This window comes from Oculina patagonica, chromosome 8 (genome assembly GCF_052425735.1).
Source record: "Oculina patagonica isolate OP01 chromosome 8, crgOcupat, whole genome shotgun sequence".
NCBI classification, from domain to species: domain Eukaryota; kingdom Metazoa; phylum Cnidaria; class Anthozoa; order Scleractinia; family Oculinidae; genus Oculina; species Oculina patagonica.
In genome coordinates this window covers 28,470,967-28,491,523 of record NC_135765.1, presented here as the reverse complement: position 1 = coordinate 28,491,523, position 20,557 = coordinate 28,470,967, and the positions used below count along the sequence as shown (strand labels likewise).

The 20,557-nt window shown below is 39.5% G+C and overlaps 2 protein-coding genes across 2 annotated transcripts; both read left to right on the top strand.

The window, feature by feature from the left end:
* Positions 1–1,416: 1,416 nt before the first annotated feature.
* Positions 1,417–18,028, top strand: LOC144664041 (scavenger receptor cysteine-rich domain-containing protein DMBT1-like). The gene is made up of 12 exons (XM_078525162.1): positions 1,417–1,474; positions 4,579–4,611; positions 5,122–5,430; positions 6,545–6,856; positions 7,364–7,675; positions 8,419–8,730; positions 9,597–9,908; positions 10,399–10,710; positions 11,023–11,334; positions 11,952–12,272; positions 15,341–15,661; positions 17,531–18,028. Exons 1-12 carry the CDS (start codon positions 1,438–1,440, stop codon positions 17,755–17,757), a joined length of 3,120 nt encoding a protein of 1,039 aa, XP_078381288.1. The 5' UTR covers positions 1,417–1,437; the 3' UTR covers positions 17,758–18,028.
* LOC144664277 (uncharacterized) lies at positions 17,995–19,959 on the top strand. Its single transcript, XM_078525381.1, has 2 exons — positions 17,995–18,004; positions 18,912–19,959. The coding sequence occupies exons 1-2, from the start codon at positions 17,995–17,997 to the stop codon at positions 19,820–19,822; spliced, it is 921 nt and encodes a 306-aa protein (XP_078381507.1). The 3' UTR covers positions 19,823–19,959.
* The last annotated feature ends 598 nt before the right edge of the window (positions 19,960–20,557 follow it).

The following is a 20,557-nucleotide window of genomic DNA, read 5'->3' as shown; positions in this document are numbered from 1 at the left end:
AATAAGCGCCCACCCCCACATTCCTCATTAAAAAAAACCCTGAAGTGCACAAGTATTGATTATTTTAGAAATTGCGATTGAAATTGACTTAGTACTACTAAGAGACTTCTGCGAAAACCGAGTTTTCTTAGTATTTTTCATGCAAAATAAACTAGTTACTTGCTTAAAATGGTGAAAATTTAATAAGCGCCCAGCCTCGAATAATTGCCCACCTCGAATAAGCGCCCACTCTCAAGGTCCAAAAATTTAATAAGCGCCCAGGGCGCTTAATCGAATACATATGGTATGTAAGTTGGGGGGGCCAGGGGGGGGAAAGAAAAAAAAAAAAAAAAACCAAAAAAACAAAACCCACAACAAACCCCCACTATATACGAGTCCCCTCCCCTTCAGGTTAATGTCATCTTCCTTTTTCAGCTTTTGATAATCCCAAGCCATTAAAAATAAAACAGTGACGGTATCCGTATTCCTATTTGTACGAGAAGCCAGAATTCTAAAAGAATTTCAACCCAATTGCTGATTTAGCTGATCTAAAATGTTTTGTTTGATAAGTTGCATAAATACATGTAAGTGATTCTAGTGAGCGGTGTTGACTTTATCACATATCAATACGGAAATGTCACACAATCTTCAGTATCGGCGTCTTGGTACATGGTGTGGAAATCAATCCTGGGCCTTTCTGTTGCTAAATGACGAAGTTCGTAATAATTAAATGTACTTATTTTATCATACTGTATGCATGCAAGTTGGAAGTTCGTTTTGTAGTTAAAGCAAAACCGGGTTTGCTTACCCCTATTCGCTCCCCTCTTTAATTGAAGCGGTGCATTTATACACTAGTCTTAAGTTTTCCATTCGAAAGCCCTTGATTTGTGTGTGTTGGCCCAGATTACCGCACGACGTATAAGGTATAAGACGCACTTCAGCGCTAGGTCTAATGAGCGTGATTTTTAATTTCAATAATTACAAATGTGAATTTGCGTGTCTCAGTTGCCAAGGTTGATTTTCACGCCCAAATTGTTAGCCCACCTTGTAAAGCCATAATGTCTTTCATGGATTTAACTTACAACGTCTTCTGGAACGTGTGTTCGGAATATTTCAATCAAAAGTATTGTTTTTATTTTGACGCAATGTCAATATGTAAATTGGTTTTCCTTCACTGAACTGTATTTATGTTCCTGCGAAAGTAGTTTTACGGAGGCTTCATGCAGGCATAAAACAGTCGGTTATGTCTCATGTAGTTTTGAGTTACAACTTCCGTTTGTTGAATCACATTGACTGTTTCTATGGAAACTGCAATTTAATCGACTTAAGTTCATTGTTTCTTTTTTTTTTTGGTGCAATAATTCTGCTGACATCATGTTTCCTATATAATCTATGGAAGTTATCGAATAGACATTATTTTCACGTTAACTGCACTGCTCACCCAGCTTATCTCTCGGTATGACAGCGTTTGCGGTGATTATTGCATTGACAGGAGGTACGTACAAATTAATTATATAATTTATAATACTAGAGTTTTTGTTATAAAAGTAACTGCTGCTGAAGTTTTATTTATTTTATTTTATTTTTTCTCCAATGGTAACCGTCAACCTACCAAAGTTTATTTTGCAAAAACATACAAGAGTGTTCCTGCTGGAATTGCCGTGATCTCGGGCATTTAAATTAAACTTTCCTTTAATAGAATCGAGTAGAAATGCTAATTTTTGGTCAGTTACACTGTCAGTCTTTTCCGGCTGAAGTTATTAACCCACCCAATCACTCTTTCTGTTCCATTTTCATTTGTATTCCATTTAAAAAATAAGGGCCTCTCCACATGAGCCCGGTTTACGAGATGTCTCGGTTACCAAGACGGATTTTGGCGTCTGTTCATATGGAAAATTTTAGCCCGGTTGACGGGGATAAAATTCAAGAAACGAGACCGAAATGGAGACACATAAAGTTGCATCGTTCGCGACTACCGTTGCTTTATCGACCCTTTTAACTTTACTTTTAAAGCTAATTCGCATATTTCTAACGTGGAAATAGATACAAGGCAAAATTATGCCATATTGACCGCCCAGTTACGAAAGGGAAGCTTTTTTCTCAAAAAATGTTGCGTCCCGGGCTGGAGTGTTCATATGGGAAAATTTTCTTCCCGGTTGCCGATATCTCGGTTGTAGAAACCGAGATATCGGTAACCGGGCTGCCCCCTCTCATATGAACACATCGAAAATTCTACAAAGAAAATAGGAGTGAGCCGAGATCTCGGTAACTGGGCCAGCCCGGTCAACCGGGATCATATGAAGAGGCCCTTAGTATGTTCGACAAAACAAACAGGATTGTAAACCAACAAGCAATTTTGTTGCAGTTTCCATAACATAAGATTTAGCGTTCGTGGAATATTTTTGCGCTGTTGTTTATGGTGATAAAATTATTTGGTGTTCACTAACACACTTAACCGCCCTTTATCAATAAAACTGACTTAGTTCTCGATATGTTACATGTGCTATCGCAGTAGGGCATTCGTTCATTATTCTTTTTAGTAAGTGAAGCTGACAGAGTGATATTTTTTACATAATCATTCATTCCGGTGACGGTTCAGATGTTGAATCTACAGTGACTTTCAGGCCATCAATCAGGGGCACCCAACGGAATATTTCGTTAAAATGTCTGTTCGGAAGACGATTTGAGATCTAGAATTTTCGGAACATTCATTGTAAATTTTTTTGCTTGCCAGCCTTTCCTAGGATTTTCGAATATCTAAAAAATGGTATAATTGTTCATTTTTAACGGATTTTTTATTCTAAAAAGGTCACCTAGAATTTTCGGGAGCCTTTCTCTGGCTGGAATTTTCGAAAAGGTTAGTTTTGATCCCTATAACTTTCGGATCACTAGACTTTCAGCTAGGAAATCCGAACAGAGAAAAAAAATTTAGGGGATAAAAATATGCCTATATCTACCGTTTAAATACTAAAATACGTTCAACGGTGCTATCTTTAAGTGGCTTTGCACTATATTCTTGATGGGTGCCCCTGATCAATTCCTGCTGGTTTCTAAACAATGTTCTCAAGCCACCGACTCTTTGCCCGAGTCCTTAACATCATCTTCGAATTCCATTATGTGATGACATGATGAAGTGTACATTTAGATGTGAAACATTTGCTTTTATTCTCAGTTTTTTTTTTTGTCATACTCTTCTCCACCTCTTTGTGCTTTATAAGCGAGAAATTTTTGCTTCTTTTGATTGTTAAAAAAACTTTAGACTTCTCGTTACATAACTTAAGCCTAGGGTGGCAATTGCATTCGACACTTAGCAATCACAGGTTTCCAATAGGGTTCTTATCTCGCTCCATCGATTTCATTTGTTGAAGCAGTTTAATGGATGTCTATGTGCAGTGTTTTTTTTTTTCTGATAAATTCAGAAACGCACGCTAAACATATGAAACAATTTAAATGGGTTGTCAGAGTTGCTTAGTTCGGAAATCTGGCTAGATTCACGAATTCTGTCCACACTTCTTAAGTATATTCGTGACTGATAAAGGCACTAATCGTATGTAAAAAGCAACTATTGTAGCGACATGATCTGTTGAAGCAGTTTAAAAGATGTCTATGTGCAGTGTTCTTTTTATAAATACAGGAACGCAAATTAAACATATGAGACGATTTGAATGGGTTGTAAGAGTTGCTTTTAAAAGTCCTAGTTCGTGGAAATCTGGCTAGATTCACGAATTCTATACACACTTCTCAAGTATATTCGTGACTTAATAAAAGCACGATTAAAAATGACTAATCCTCTATAAAAAGCAAATTCAAATGCCAAGAAAAATGGGATAAAGGTAGAAATCATTTCAGAGCAACCTGAACCATCTAACAAGAAAGAAAACGAGCCATAACCGAAATTAGTTTTGTGCTGTGTTTATTTTTCTTCAGTTGTTTACTTCTCTCAAATCCCTCGATTTCTACTTCATATACTGTCGGGAAGAGCTTGAGTCACAGATTAAATTTAAGGACATATTAAGACAGAAAGAGAAAAAAGAGCAACTTCGACATATTTTCAAAAAAAATATTGACAAGAAATACTACATCAAGTGAAAAAAAAAATAAATAAGTAAAATGCCTTAAGTCAATGAATCAAATGAGTTTCCTGCCCATCCTTTGAAATGCCTCCATTTTATTAACCTTTTCAATAACAGCTCAATCCAAGATCAACAATTTAACCTTCAGGAATTCTTGTTCCTGAAATCGAGGTCCATTAGTGATACTATTTGTCATGCTTCATCGAACTTAATCTGCGCATGTGCGAAAGTAGTTTTCCGGAGTTAGGCCTCTTGCGTTGTTATCCTGTGTAGTTTTCCGTTTGATTGATATCGTCATAAGCTTTCTTGACAAGATTTAAATTACTATTGGTAATGGCAAAATATTTTTTAAAACATTTTTTACTTACTCATTCGACAGGATTGTAGCTGTAGTTACTAAAACACTGCCGATGAAGGGCTATAACTGATACTTTTTATTTATTTTTTTTTATTATTATTTTGATGAAATCTAAATGTTATTTATTACTTGTCTATCAACTAAAATAATAAACTTATCTTTTTTAAGGTATTCTAGTGCTGAATGTAGCTGCTCAACAAGGTGAGTCTGATTAATTGGCTACAAACATTTTGTATAAAACTCGTTGTACTTATCTGAGAAAAATGTTTAAGGCGTGATTGGATCCTAAGAAATTAATACAAGCAATCCTCCCAAAAATTAACAGGCCTACCTGGTCTTGAAGCGCTTTAGAACTTTTGTATAAAGCGCTATATAAATAATTTCATTTTTGTTATAATTATTATTAAGGATTTTCTACATTTTTTTCTTCTTCAGTACGACCTTTGTTGTTTTTTATATATATTTTTGATTTGAATGAGGGGAGACAGTTTCTGCCGTATTTTTTTAGAATCCTCACTGCGTATATTTAAAATTATGTCAGTACAATCTTGTCCTCTGTTTATTACTTTCCACTGTCCAGAGATCCATGCACAAACTCTTTTTTTTAACGGATCAATGTCACTGTTTATTATTTGAGACGTAAAACTGATTTTTGAACAATGGCGGCTTTGTACGATATGATAATTTTCTTATTGTGCTACTGTCTTGCAGTGCGATTGGCAAATGGCGGAACTCCATTTGAAGGTCGTGTTGAGGTGTTTTACCAGGGAGTCTGGGGAACAGTTTGTGACACCTTTTGGGACCTGGATGCGGGCAATGTTGTTTGCCGTCAGCTTGGATACGAAAAGGCACTAGCTGCACCACGAGACGCGGCATTTGGAGAAGGAACTGGGAAGATTTGGCTGGATTATGTTTTTTGTTCTGGATCTGAAAATTCAATATCAAACTGCAGCCATAGCGGATGGGGGAATGTTTACTTTGGTCACGATGAAGACGCCAGTGTAATATGCTCCGTACCAGGTGAGACGAAAGTATAAACGGCTAATGCGAGAAAGGTTGTCGGGAAAAAAAGCAAATGGTAGTAAGGGTATAAGTAGGGAGCTACTGCACATGCTGAATACTAATAAGATGGCGTCATGACAACCACGTATTTGTACGTTTCCTTTCCCTTCAGTCATGTGGAAACAAGTTACTTTTAGTTACGCTAAATTTTAGAAGAATTTTTTAAACTGAAAGACATGCGACAGTAAAAGTAAAGTTACAGAAGAGGGCCTCCTGAGAGGAAAAACAAAATCTTTACGTGCAAATACAAACTTGTACATTTGCAAAATTCAAGTGAATGCCCAGACCACTCTTCAGTCTTATCGCATGCACTTTTGTGTTTTTTTTTTTCTGACAACCTTTCTCGAATTAGCTGTATAATAAATGCCCAAAACTGCAACGCTATTATACCCTGCAGTTGGGGAGTGCAGCAACTGATTTGTTCTACCCCATTTTGTGATCTATGATCAGCAAAATTAGTACATATCTACATAATATACAGTGTTACATATCATTGGACTTATCAAATAAAACCAAGGCGCTCGGGTATTTTTTTAAATTGCATTCAGCGGCTTGATTAATAAAGCTATGGCCATTTTGTAGCTCAAACATGATTTCAACTCAACGAATTATAATAAGCCTAAAACGACCCAATTTAATTATCCTAAAAAATCTATAAACACAGTCAACTCCCTCTTAACGGACACCTCTATAGGACGGACACCTCCCTAAGACGGAAACCTGGCGTTGGTTCCTTCCCCGCCTTTTTTCCGTCATTTTACTGTAACTAGACTTCCTATAAGACGGACACCTCTCTACGACGGACAGTTGGAGCCTGTCCCGACGATGTCCGTCTTAGAGAGAGTTGACTGTAGTTAAATCATTTACTCTTTCATCATATTTCATTGTGGATGGAGCCGTAAGTCGTAGAAAGAAATGCTGCTGGTGACTGCCGTTTCGAAAACCTAAGCTGATTAATATCCCAACACTGCGTGGTGAAGTGTGATGTAGCAACTCTTGATTTTCAGTTGCATATACCATAAATATGTAAAAAAAAAAAACATAAAGTGTGGCTATTTGTTTTCCCTTTCAGTTAAGTTAATTGGAGGCCCTTCGCCAAAAGAGGGTCTGGTTCAAGTCTACCACAACAACATCTGGGGATCTATCTGTGACCAAATGTGGGATGCCAAAGATGCAGATGTTGTCTGTCGAACGCTGGCTTATACGGGATCGACTCAACCTAACACCAAAGCAGACTATGGACAAGGAGGTCCAACTATATGGTTAAACAACGTTCAGTGTGCTGGGAATGAAAGCTCAATATTTTCGTGCACTCACGATGGATTGAAAATGCACGCATGTGCAAACGGAAACAAAGCAAATGTTTCTTGCATTGGAACTCACGGTAATTTTGCTTTTTACTACCTTTTTAAGTAAATGACTTTCATACACTAGACTTGTGATGGAGTTGTTTGATTGGCCTGTTCAATCGTTCAAATTACAGTACAGCTGTAGATACCAATTCCATTCACACGTCAATTACGTACACTTACATGTTAATAGGTTTTTTCTGTTTAATGGTATACACATTGCCATAAAATGTTCACTGAAAAACGTTCTTTAAGTCTCCCTCACCTCACAATACGATTAAGTAGAAACTGAACCTTCGACAAAAGGTTCGCATGTACAAAAAATTATGTGACGTGTCCTGAAACACAGTCTGTCATTTGTTGACTTATAGTGCGACTGGCTAATGGCAGCTCGCCATTCGAAGGCCGTGTTGAAGTGCTTTACGAGGGCTCAGCTCACAATACGATTAAGTAGAAACTGAACCTTCGACAAAAAGTTCGCATGTACAGTAAAAAATATTTAACGTGTCTTGAAACACAATCTGTCATTTGTTGACTTATAGTGCGACTGGCTAATGGCATCTCGCCATTCGAGGGCCGTGTTGAAGTGCTTTACGAGGGAGTCTGGGGAACAGTTTGCGACCGCCGCTGGGAGCTAGTTAACGCGAAGGTGGTTTGCCGTCAACTTGGATATGGCACTGCTTTGGCAGCACTGGAGAGAGCGGCATTTGGAGAAGGAAAGGGGCACATTTGGTTGAGCAGTGTAGAATGTCAAGGAAATGAAAATTCCATATCAGAATGTTCGCACTACGGATGGGGAGATGCCCGTGGCTGTGACCACGGTTACGATGCCAGTGTAATATGCTCCGCACCTGGTGAGTGGAAAAAAGCGATTTCAAGTGGTCTTTTAAGGGGGGGGGGGGGTTTTTTGATAGGGTATTTAAAAATTTTTTTTACAAAGGGTTTTTGGAAAAATTTTATAATTTATATATAATAATAAGAGAAAAAATTTTATAAAATTTAAAAGAACCCCATACCCCCCTGGCCGACCCTGTTTTAAGAGGGTGTAATATTGTAGTGTGGTAGAAATTAACTTTTCTAGGCGTTATGTACTCAAATGGCATACTTGATTAGCTTAGTTGAGCCGGATTATGATATGTAGTAAATAATGAACTGAAGGAGGACCATACCCGAAACGTTCGCTACGAACTAACATATTAACATTTTGGCATAATTTTTTTGAAGTTTACTTTCGCTCTACAATGAAGGAAATAAACCACTGTGCCAAGCATCCCAGGGGGCATTTCGACCACCAATATTTGTGATATTCAGTATCAAAAGCGTGGTTAATTTTTTTTTGCGTGTGTCCCTTTAACAATTTTTGGTGAAATATTTCAATGCGTCTATTTTTCTCACGCGATTCGACGTTTCCATAGAAATTTTGTCAGTGTATCCTCTATCTAGCTGTTATTTGTGAAAAAAAAGGCTTACTCCACTCCTTTTTTGGTGATTACTTGCTACAACTAGTTTATTCTCTTGATCTGTATGTCCTGTAATTAATTGCAAAGACAGCTCGCTGAACCGATGAATAATATATATACGTTCGTTTCCCTTCTAGTGAGGTTAGTCGGAGGATCTCACCTAAGAGAAGGCATTGTGCAAGTTTACGTGAACCACACTTGGGGATCCGTCTGTGATAAAATGTGGGATAAAAGGGATGCAGATGTAGCCTGTCGAATGCTAGGTTACACGGGATCTGACGAGGACAAGAATGGTGCATTCTATGGCAAAGGAAGTGACACTTTGTGGTTAAGTAACTTACAGTGTGCTGGAAATAAAGACTCGCTATTTTCGTGCGGTCACGATGGATTGAGAAATCACACTTGTGCAGGCGGCAAGGAAGCAACTGTGTTTTGCCTTGGACCTGACGGTAACTTAGCGTTGTGGATTTTATACCTTTGTGAGGATTCTGAAGGGAAAATGGGAACTGAAAGTTGGCTTATATATTTTTTTCACTGGGAAAATGGGACTGGGATTGGGGACTGGAATTTGGCTGTTTCATTTATTTCCCCGTGTTTGGTATTAAAGCCAAAACACGTCTATTGCATCCTTTCATATTAAAACAAGGGTTCAAAGCCTCCATTGAGTCCAAGTTTTAATACTTTTATTATTATTGCTGTAAATAGTAACAGCCTATAAAACGTACAGCTGATTGTGATAATAGCTTAGTGAGCTCACTAAGAGAATAGTTATCAGCATAGATTGATAAAGAAAAAAAACACGCAAGTCTGCACTCAGGAAGCCTGTCATTCTCGTCAGGGGCACAGTGACAGACCAGTTAGAGAGTTCATGCATACTTTTGACGACAAACGTAGGGTGAAAGCGCGCGCGCGGGGAGACGCTACATTTATCTTTGTATCCGTTCTGTAACGAACTGTTCAACGAGAAAACCAACCCAGTGTGCTGCTGGATAATGGGATTTGGGAAAAATATACGCAAATGATATCATACCCGTCCCTCAGAACCCTCCTTTACATACAAAACTTCTACCTTTCAGAACGTGGAGCAAAAAGAAACAAAACAAACAAAATACAGTCACATGCAGTCAGTTTAGTACTGTGCTGTCCAAAATATTATATGAACGTCAGAAAATATTTTTAATTTTTCCCCATCTGATTGAGATCCACCCCTCACAATATTTAACTCATTCTGTGCAGATCCACTGTTAAATCAAATATTTAAAACGCTTTTTTATCTGTAAACGGTCTCATTATTTCTTTTTTTTTACCTAAACAGTGCGGTTGGCGGACGGAGGGCCCCAGGCATCAGCAGGTCGTGTCGAGTACTTATACAGCGGAGTCTGGGGAACGGTTTGTGATGACAGGTGGGGTACTCCTGACGCCAACGTAGTCTGTCGTGAGCTTGGATACCCGGATGCTGTGTCGGCACCTCGCAATTCTCAATTTGGAGAAGGCTCAGGTGCAATCTGGATTAGTGACGTGGAGTGTACAGGAAACGAGGACTCTATCTCTCAGTGTTCGCATAGTGGCTGGGGAGAAGCTGACTGCTGGCCTATGGATGTGGCTAGTGTAATATGCTCAATGCCAGGTAACTTATCACTGATTTTAATAGACATGTGCTGCTTCAGCTTCACGACTTGGAGTTTGCTACTTTCCCTGGATGTGACGTTGGACCATCACAAGTTACCCCTGTAGTTTGTTACCCCTCTAACAAACTAACCACGAAAGCACTCAAACCCAAAGCATCTCGGCCCGGACTCAACAAGCGGACCATAAGGTTATCGCATCTCCCTTTTTATTAAGCTAGAGATGATCGAAATTATGCCTTATCCGTACATGTTTCTAAATGGCACTTTGAAGGAGTCCTGTTGCCTGATAATGGGCCGTCAGGGTCTTCAAGCTCTTGAATTGACTTTTGTTCCGAGCCACTCTTTATCACTTGAGTTAACTTCAATTAATGGAATTACAACGCTTTCAGGTTTCGATTGCATTTTACTTAAGTTGTCTCCATAAGTACAGTCTTTCATTGGAGAGAGGTGTGTGTGGATATAACGTGAATTTTATATTGAATTCCACAGTTCGTTTAACTGGAGGCCCATCTGATAGAGAAGGACTCGTTGAAGTTTACTACAATAACACCTGGGGGCATATCTGTGATGAAAACTGGGACAAAAAAGACGCGGATGTGTTTTGTAGAGCGCTGGGCTATACAGGCTCAGCTGATTCCAAAAGCAATGCATTTTACGGCAATGGAAATGGTGTCTTCTGGCTGAACAATGTGCAGTGTGCTGGCGATGAAGACTCGATATTTTCTTGCGCACATGATGGTTTGAAAAAGCAGGGCTGTCCAAACGGAAAAGTAACAAAGGCTGTTTGCGTTGGATCAGAAGGCAAGGCATTCTAAGATTACTTTGCCAAAGGTCTCCGGCAGGAACTGTAATTACTATTTTTTTTCACATGGTCCTAGCAAATATTTAACAGTAAGGTTTGTTTTGTACCTGAAAAATCCTTATTTCTTTGAAGCACGTAGCTCAAATTGAAGCCGCTTGGTTGATGTCTTGCAACACCTCTGTTACAGGCAAAAGTCGTCAGTATTAATTGCAAGTATCGGGTCTTCAGACCTTTCGAAATAAAACTCCTATTTAGCCGCCAATCCTTTCCGAAGATAACTTCAAATGACAAATTCTCTTCTTACCCAACAGTTCGCCTGGTTGGTCCTGAACCGTTTCTTGGACGAGTAGAGCTGCTTTATCGTGGTCTGTGGGGGACTGTATGTAGCTATTCCCTTCCTGAATGGAACCTGCAGAGCGCTAACATAGTTTGTCGTCAGCTGGGATTTAAAGATGCTCTTGCCGCTCTACGCTGCGCGCCATTTGGACCTGGGGACTTAATCATTTGGTTGGATGGCACGAGTTGTAAAGGAAGCGAACGCTCCCTGGCCGATTGTGGCAGAGATTGGGGGCACAGTAAATGTAGCCATGGAGATGATGTAGGAGTGGTTTGCAGGCCCCAGGGTAAGTGACAAAAAATAACAATTAAATACAAATAAAATTACAAATTAAATATAAAAAATAGCAATTTCTTTTAAGAAAACAAGTGTTACTAGAAACGACTACTCTCTTTCCTCTCCAAAGAAGGAGAAAACAACGAAACCAAACAAAGAAAAGGAAAAAGACGCAGAAAAATTGCCCTGGTTGCAAGGCGAGGGCTATTCTCCCTCTTCTTCAGGAGACAGTGTGACACAAGTGTGGCACAAGGGACTTTCGTAAGGGTTCTCCACTGCTGCCGGTCCCCTACCTGTTGCTCTGCTTTTTCGAGCGTAGGACAAGAGCTAAAAGCACATTTTTATTACTGTACGATAATTAAGACTGACACTTCTACATCGTTCTCTTATGCTTACATGTACAAGGTGTAGCATCAGAAGCTACGAAAAGTATTTTGTCCTTTCATACTCGTCTTCCTTGACAGACGAAAACTCCTGCAATATGAAGCTCCCTTGGACCCCTCGTCATGTATACTTCGAGTCCCCCCCCCCCCCCCCAACCCGGCCCCATGCCGAGGAAAGTAACCAAAACTTAGCATTTTGTTTCATGAAAAACTTACACTTAATTGTTTTTTTTTTTTTTTTCAGGCTTACTAGGAGTTCCACAAATCCTCAGCAATATTTCGACTCCAACCGTTGCTTGCAAATTGGGCACCACGTGCAGCTTGTTCTGTTACATGTCAAGTGACAAGGCTGTTCATTACACTTGGACCAAAGATGGTCAGCCGCTGACTGGTGATGACGTCATTCTCATCGACAACGTGCTCGTTGTGACTCCCCGTGTTGAAAAGGATTATGGGGTGTATATGTGCAAGGCTACAAACAGTGCTGGAAGTGCGGAGTATGAGATCACTTTGAGAGAAGAGACAAAAGGTTCTGCAGATCGCGATTCAGCAAAAGGAAATAATGGTAAATGTTGACATTCACCAAAAGCGCATTTGCACGATGTCGTCATTTGACTACAACTACCATAATTCAACTCACTTTTCCTTAATTATTTAAATTATGAATCCCCAGTGGGCTTTAAACAACAATTGCTCTTATTAGCGGAGCTCCAACCGCGCGCAGCGCGCGAGCGGAGCACCATGGGTAATGCGGGTAATGTTTTTTGCAAACCCATCAAGGCGAAAAAATTTGGTTGCGTACGCGCGCGCCCTGCGCCTACAGACTCTCGGGGAGGGGGAGGGGAGTCACAAGGCAAACCGACCGGGGAGAGGAGAATGTCGTCTTATTATAATCATTTCATCGGGCATTGTGGCGTATTTTGCGGGCTAAAATGGAGAATTCAGCGGGCTAAAATATATTTTAGCCCGCTGCCGTGGACCAATCAGAAACAAGAAAATAACGAAGCCAGCCAATCAGAACTGAAAACCATTCAACCGTTCACGCCGTTTTCTTGCTGGCTGGCAATAAGCGAAACCCCATATAACCTTCATATAAAGGGGAAAAGATGCAATCGTTTTGAGGGACCCTATTTGTCAGGATGACAAAATGTCACTATCTTGCTTGCAGCTAGTTTTACTCCGGTGTGCTAGCAGAAAGCTGTTATTTTTGGTATTGGACAATAATAATACTGTCACCGTTCCAGCAAATATAGGCCCCCATTTTTTTTTTTGGGGGGGGGGGGGTGAGCTGCATGTGAAACTTTCCAGTTGTATGCTATGTACAGCTGTAACAAAACAGCCGTGGTGGGGATAGGGATACTTTTTAGAACAACACTTTTTTGTTGTATCTAATCTGTGAGAGTTAGGGCCTGATTACATGAGCCGGGCTGGCTCGGTTTGCCGAGATGACTTTCAGCCCGGTTAGCCGAGATGACTTTCAGCCCAGTTTTACACGAATGATCATAGCATGAATGATCTTGATCACCTTTTTCCGACAATATGGTGGTAAATTTTTTGCACTTATGCAGCTCGATGGGTTACTTTACCTCTACATCCTATTTAGAAGGAGTAGCATTGATCATTTTCGTCGGATATTGTACTCGGAAGACAAAATTATGCTGGCTCGGTGAATGCGATTACATGGAAATTTTTCAGCCCAGCTAGCCGAGATCCCGGAATCGCGCTACCGGGTTCTCGGCTAACCGGTTGATTTTTGTTGCGTTTAACAGACGTGCCGAGATCTCAGCAAACCGAGCCAGCCCGACTTATGTAATCAGGCCCTTAAACCTCGGATGTACAAGGGGAGGGAGGGGGAGGCGTGGATGCCCCCTCACCCTCCGTACGTTTTTTAATTCAAAATTTTGACAAGATGATTTATTCTACAATACTGAAACTTTCAGTAGCTGTTCATTCATGTCTTGCAGGAACTTTCAAGTGTCAATCATATGTTCATATGATATTTGTTGTTGCCATGACAAAGGCATAATTACAAGGAGGTCTGGCAAAAAAATCGTTTTAACATTTGTCTTTCTTTTTTCCAATTTTTTTTTTAACAGAATTATACGATTTGATCATTTTTGCATTCCATAAGCATTCTGGCTTGATTTTGCATCAATTTCCATTATTTTCTGACTAAGAAAATGGCAAAATCCAAGATGTCAGACCACCATGTGACGACATTTGACGTCACAGCCAACAAAAAATTATGCCATCCTGTAGAGTACACTATTAGGCTCTTACCGAAAGTGCTAGCACTTTTTTTGGCACTATTTTGCTTCGCGAGCATTTTTTCTACATTTTATCCCAAAAAGCACTGCAGCTAGCATTATTTTGGATTTTCGACTGATTATTTGTATAATTTTTGGTTAAAAAGCACAATCTGACTTTTTTATGGCGTCCAAAGCCTCCCAGATGCATTTTGCCCTCGTTTTAGTCAAAGGAGCCGAGGAGGCCTGGGGAATAGGTTTGATAGGTCAGCGGTTGCCTTCTAGAAACCCAGTACATCGCACTCGTCCCAAGATGGCGTCATCCACGTTGTCATCGAGGAACAATGGAAGACCGCCAGGCAAGGCAAAAAATGAAAAATGCTACTAAAATTCTGAAAATTGTAATATTCTGTTTAAAAAAAATCGGGAAAAAGTGAGCATTTTTATGTAACCCACGAGCACTTTTTAAACAAATTAGCATTATTTTAGCACTTTTTTGGCAAAAAACGAGCACTGCTTTAAGCATTAAATGCTTTTTCTACGAGCACTTTCGGTAAGAGCCTATACACTATGGGTCTTCTACTCAGTGCACAAATATTTTGCTGCACCTTAATAGGATGAAAACTCTGGGGAGTGGCTCCACCCCCCCCCCCCCTAACCCTAATCCTAACCCTAACCCCCTTGTACGATGGTGGAGGTATTAGTTTGCTAGCACATCCGAGGGTTACTAGTTTATCTTTGGGGTTATACACACTGCTAATTGATGATCCTTTTTTGATTGATTAATTATTATTGCTCGTATTTGTTGCTGTTGGTCTTAGTGAAATAATATATTAATAAAATAACATGAATAAAAAAAAATCGGTTTAGAAAAGTATAACCGAGGAGATGCGCTTTTAGGCTTGCCTAAATCTATATATTAGAATGATACAAAGATAAAGCGAGAGATAGTAGTTGTAGTCAAATGACGTCATCACGCAAACCGCCTATTCAAGTGTTTCGTTTTATTTTTTTCTGATTACTCGTCTTTTAAAATTGCGCTTTTCCAATATAAACTGCTCTTAGATTCAAATATTGACTTCCAATTATTATTTCAATAGAAAATTGACAAAGTAATAATAGAAAGTTTAATATCATTTTCTGCACCTGACTACATAATTTTTTGTATTAATTTCGCTCAAAAACTGTCCTCGCCTTTAATAACTAATCGCAACTCGTATAGAGTAATACCTATAAGGTTAATCTTATTAAGTAAAACTATCAACTATTACTAGTAATATTCTAATTTAATCAATTGCAAAATGCAGTAATATTCTAATTTAATCAATTGCAAAACTAGGAGAAAAAAAACACTAAAACTTACGCTTAATTGTTTTTTTTTTATCAGGCTTACCAGGAGGTCCACAAATCCTCAGCAATATTTCGACTCCAACCGTTGCTTGCAAATTGGGCACCACGTGCAGCTTGTTCTGTTACATGTCAAGTGACAATCCTGTTCATTACACTTGGACCAAAGATGGTCAGCCGCTGACTGGTGATGACGTCATTCTCATTGACAATGTGCTCGTTGTCACTCCCCGTGTTGAAAAGGATTATGGGGTGTATATGTGCAAGGCTACAAACAGTGCTGGAAGTGCGGAGTATGAGATCACTTTGAGAGAAGAGACAAAAGGTTCTGCAGGTCGCGATTCAGCAAAGGGAGATGAAGGTAAATGTTGTCATTTAACAGTTCGAGTGTTTTGTCCTTTATATTTTTTTTCTGTTTATTCTTCTTTTAAAATTTCGCTTTTCCAATATAAACTGTTCTAAGATTCAAATATTGACTTCCAATTATTATTTCAATAGAAAAATGACAAAGTAATAATAGAAAGTTATAACATCACTTTCTGCACCTAACAACAGAAATTACTTAATTTCGTTGCAAAATTGATCTCTTCTATAAGTTATCGCAACTCATAGAGTAATACGCATACTGTTACTCTTATAGAGTGAAAGCAACTTTTTCTTAACGGACACCTCTATAATACGGAGACCTCCATAGGACGGACATCTGGCGATGATCCTCGCCAGATGTTACTGTAACTTAACTCCCTACAATACGGAAACCTCTCTAAGACGGACAACGAAACTTTGAAACAGATAGATAAGATAAGATAAAAACTTTATTTATGTGTCTAATGTTTAGCCCTTATGAACTAATTGGGGACACAATTAAAATACCTAAAATACTATTAATAATGCTAACGGACACAAGTGCTTTTTGTTTACGAATAATACTTCAAAACTTCGTATCAACATAAAGCAAAGTTAGTTAGCCCCTTGAGGTCATTACACTTACCAAAAATAATTCGTTATAGCGGATTACTTCTAAGCTTAACTTTGTAGGTGTATGGGCACAGAAGCAGAGGTCGTTTTCTACTTAGAGTGTAACAATTTGTAGAAGCTCTCAACTTTTGCTCGAACAAACGATTACGGTCCGGTTTTTAAAACAGTCTTCAAGCAGATAGGTATTCATTGTATATAGCCATTGAGCTTAATTATCTCAGAAGTACTTGTGTCACGTTACCTCGACTCTCTATAAGGCGGACACCTCTCTGAGACGGACAGTTGGGGCCGGTCCCGACGGTGTCCGTCTAAGAAAGAATTGACTGTAGCTTAATTCAACCAATTGGTTAACGGTAAAATGATGCATAAATTGCTATCCCTAATCGGAAACTACAAAAAACTAGAAGAAAAAAAAAATACGACAATGCGTAAAAATTCCCGGACAGGTTTAGGTATTAAGTGGTTCAATTGTACCATTGGGAAGAGAAAACTCGATCACGCAATTGTTGCCCTTTAAAGGGAAACTTTCTTCGCGATTTTTGGCTTAAAAATACATAAAATTGTAGGTTTTTGAACTGAACTTCTTTCGTGTCTACTAAAACAGTAGAGCTACTCGCCCTAATTTTTATGAGCAATAGTCAATGCGCCTCGTTGACTATTTTAACAATAGAGTGTTTCTGTCGAGGAACTATCGGCTGATAGTTGCCCCGCGGAAATTTGATGTTCTTTAAACAAATATTAGCCCGAGAAGCGAAGCTTCGAGGGCTAATATGCTAGTTTTAAGAACATCAAATTTCCAAGGGGCAACTATCAGACCGATAGTTCCGAGACAGAAACACTCTATTGTCTTTATTGTTCACCACTAAATTTTCTTCCGCGCGCACATACAAAAACGAGCATCGTGAATTATTTTTAATTTTCAGGATAAAAAAACTCAATTGAAAGCCGAAATTTAACAAACGAAACAAAACCAGACAAGAAACCCACTAAATGCAGTGAATTTGGTTGGGTTTTTTTGTCTGCAGGCACGCTTGTTTACAAAAAAAGGCACGGGTGCGCTCGGGAGGGCACTATGGGCTGATAGTGCCCTCCGGCGCGCGGGCACTATCGCGTCACGTGTTCAATTTAAACCAATCAGAATCGGAGAAAATTTAGTGGTGAACTATAATTTCTCATAGAAAACCCGGGCACGTATGTACAGCATCTTTGTTTGTTTGGTTTCTGTATTGACATTTCTGTTTCCTTTTCACAGGTGAAGATGACAAAGATACAAACGCATACCTAAAGCCAGCAGTCATTTCTTTGTCATGCGTCGTGGCTCTCTTGATTATCGCTATGATTATCTTGATTCTGTGGAAAAACAAAAGCAAACCGGCTATTGCTGAAGGAGGGTTTGTACGCATCACGAATTATCCACCATATGACAACAAAACATACATGCTGGGCGAAGAAGGTGAAGAGTTCAAGCACGTCGCTTAAACTAACACTGTCTCCTGGTTGTACAAGTGGTGGATTGTGTAACAAATGGCTTATGCCATTGTGGTTTTGACTTTTAAAGGGAATCTTATCTAATCAACAAACAGTGTTTTTCCAAATCCAAGTTAGTACTTGCGTAAAACTGTTTTACAGGTTAGAAGTCTATAATTCGTTGTCTACAGTTTGAATAGTAGGAGTTTTATTTCGCCTTTTTTGTTTTCAAATTTCCGTCGCGCCGCCATGTTTGTTTGTGCAAAGCTTGAATAAAATGAATGCATAGGGACATTACTTCTGGTTTTATATACACATAATTAGCTCGTGTAAATTTGGAGCCGGTGTTAATATAGAAAATCGTACGACCTCGTGTACAATTCGTGGTGAAAAAGTTTTCAAAATTGCACGAGCATTTGGGTGAGTACAATTAAAGAACACGAGTACCTTTTCATAACCAACTGTATGAGAAGGTCGTGCGATTTTTTATTTATAGTATACTCAACGAAATTATGAGCATATTTCCTTATTATGAATCTTGGCCATTTGGAACTTCAGTTAAAAGCGATATTTAAACACCTGACAGCTATATATACTTATAACCCACTCATTATTTTTTGCGCGCGCTCATTGGACAAAACGCATCACGTGGTACAAAATCGGACACCGGGTATCAGCGAATATACCCCGTCCGATTTGATATTCGTCGCCCGATTTTGTAGGCAAGCATAAAACAAACGAATAAAGTCACCTTTTTCAATTCTAACTTTTAATGAAATCACACAGTTAAAAAATGACGTAAAGCAATCAACTAACACTTGTTTCAGCCACAGTTACGCCGGATTGATAACGTAGTGTTTTCCGATCCTATAAATTTACTGGCGATAAAGTGCGTTGTAGAAATTAATCGGAGGGTTATAAAGTAAATAAACCCCTTTCTGGCTTGCTGGTATATTGGAGGATAATGCCCTTGGCTGAAAGATTGTCCTCAAAATTTTACAGTTGCCCTCGAAGCTTCGCTTCTCGGCCAACTGTTCATTTTTCAACAATCTTTCAGCCTCGGGCATTATCCTCCAATATACCAACCGCCTGAAGGGGTTTATTTACTAAATAGCCAATATTAATTTCACATCAGATCAGAGAGATAACTGTCGATAACTGAGAAGTCCTGAGAAAGCTGACTTCGTCATGGCGACTTCGCGGATTAATTTTTGCCGTAATAATCGGGCTAAAGGCCCAGGAACCACTATCCGTCACTGATTACGGATCACTGCAAATTTTCATGGTGCGACATGGAGAGAAATATGCTACGAACCGAGATTGTTACGCCTATGAAGACGTCTCACCCCTGTACCATGGCATCACTCATGTCCGAGGACTGAACGACAAAAACGGCAAGATCACTTTTAAAGTTGACGTCCCGGTGATTATCTACCTTGCTGTCGATTCGCGCTATCCGTACATTCACGGAGACGATTATGAAGCCACGGGGGATTTAGTCATGCTCGGGGGCTGCCACAAGAGGACTAAATTCCCAATTTACCGGGGCAGGAGGGTACACGGCCCTGGATTAGTGACGGTGGATTTCACGGCCACGCGAATAACAGGAATTTTCCTCCGGGATAACGCCTATGAAGTTCGCCCCTATGCAGAGCTCAAAGTGACTTTCCCTGGTACCCCCCGTGAGATAAGCATGGTACGGGACGGTGAGAAGTTTAGTACCAACCGGACATGCTACGCGATGGTGGATATCCCTCCGAAATATCACGGACTCACGCATCTCCGGGGACCAAACGACGAGACGACTATAACCTTCCATGTGAATTTTCCAGTGATGGTTTATGTTGCCATCGATTCCCGCCTTAACCGGCACACCATTTTACCCGCGGTTTTCAAAGCCACCGGGGAAAAGATTGTTCACGCCGGGTGTCACCCGCGTACCGACTTCCCAATATACGAGCGGGAATATCCCAGCGGGGGAACCGTCACCATTCCACTCCCTGAGCCACGGATGTTGACAGTTATGGTCAAGCCCTTGATGCAGTGTAGCAACTATTGTTATGTTACAGAAAATTAAGAAATAAAAACATTTAAACCAAGAACTGATTTTCTAGATTTTTAAAGCACGGTAATAAATTATAACAAATCTGTAACACTTTAGATAGAAGGCGTGACAAGTCAGTAACGCAGTTAACCGGTCACGTAACCTGTAACGTTGCATTGTAAGTTTGTAATTTGGTAACGCAGCTATTGTAATAAACAACAGTCTGTCGTGAAGTTTGTTAAGCTAAACGAACAGTGTAACTTATGCCCCAACTGGATACTAACTATTTAAGACTGGAATAAAAATAAATAAATCAATAAATCTTTTAGCTGTCATCACCAAACTACCAGTATGTTTGGAATTAGTACACTTGATTTCTTTTGATCTATCTTTTCATCCACCAATGAAACCAAACTGATTGCAAGGTCAGAGATTGGCACAGCAATGGCTAAAAGGGAAAGGTGGTATTTACTAGCCAATATCTCAATACACAGAGCTACAATCTTAGACATAGGCTTGGGACATTTCACCGTTTCGACAAACTTCATGATCACATTCTCGTCCCCAAAGCCGCTTGTCCCTCTTAGGCGGCAAAGCCTGGGGCACGAGGAACAAGTGGCTCTTGAAACACATGATTTGATTGGCTAGATTTTTAACAAAGAGACTTTAAATCGAGCCAATCAAATCAGCCGTGGTAAAATCCCTCACAACAAAATGATTTTGAAACGGTTGATCTGATATATTAAATTAAAATGTTCTTTGTTTAAG

Bases quoted from the DNA above. Each gene is read 5' to 3' on its own strand.
- LOC144664041 (XM_078525162.1), top strand. From the start codon at position 1,438: ATGACAGCGTTTGCGGTGATTATTGCATTGACAGGAG. The intron at 1,475-4,578 runs GTACGTACAAAT...ATCTTTTTTAAG, and splicing joins GATTATTGCATTGACAGGAG to GTATTCTAGTGCTGAATGTA. The intron at 9,909-10,398 runs GTAACTTATCAC...TGAATTCCACAG, and splicing joins TGTAATATGCTCAATGCCAG to TTCGTTTAACTGGAGGCCCA.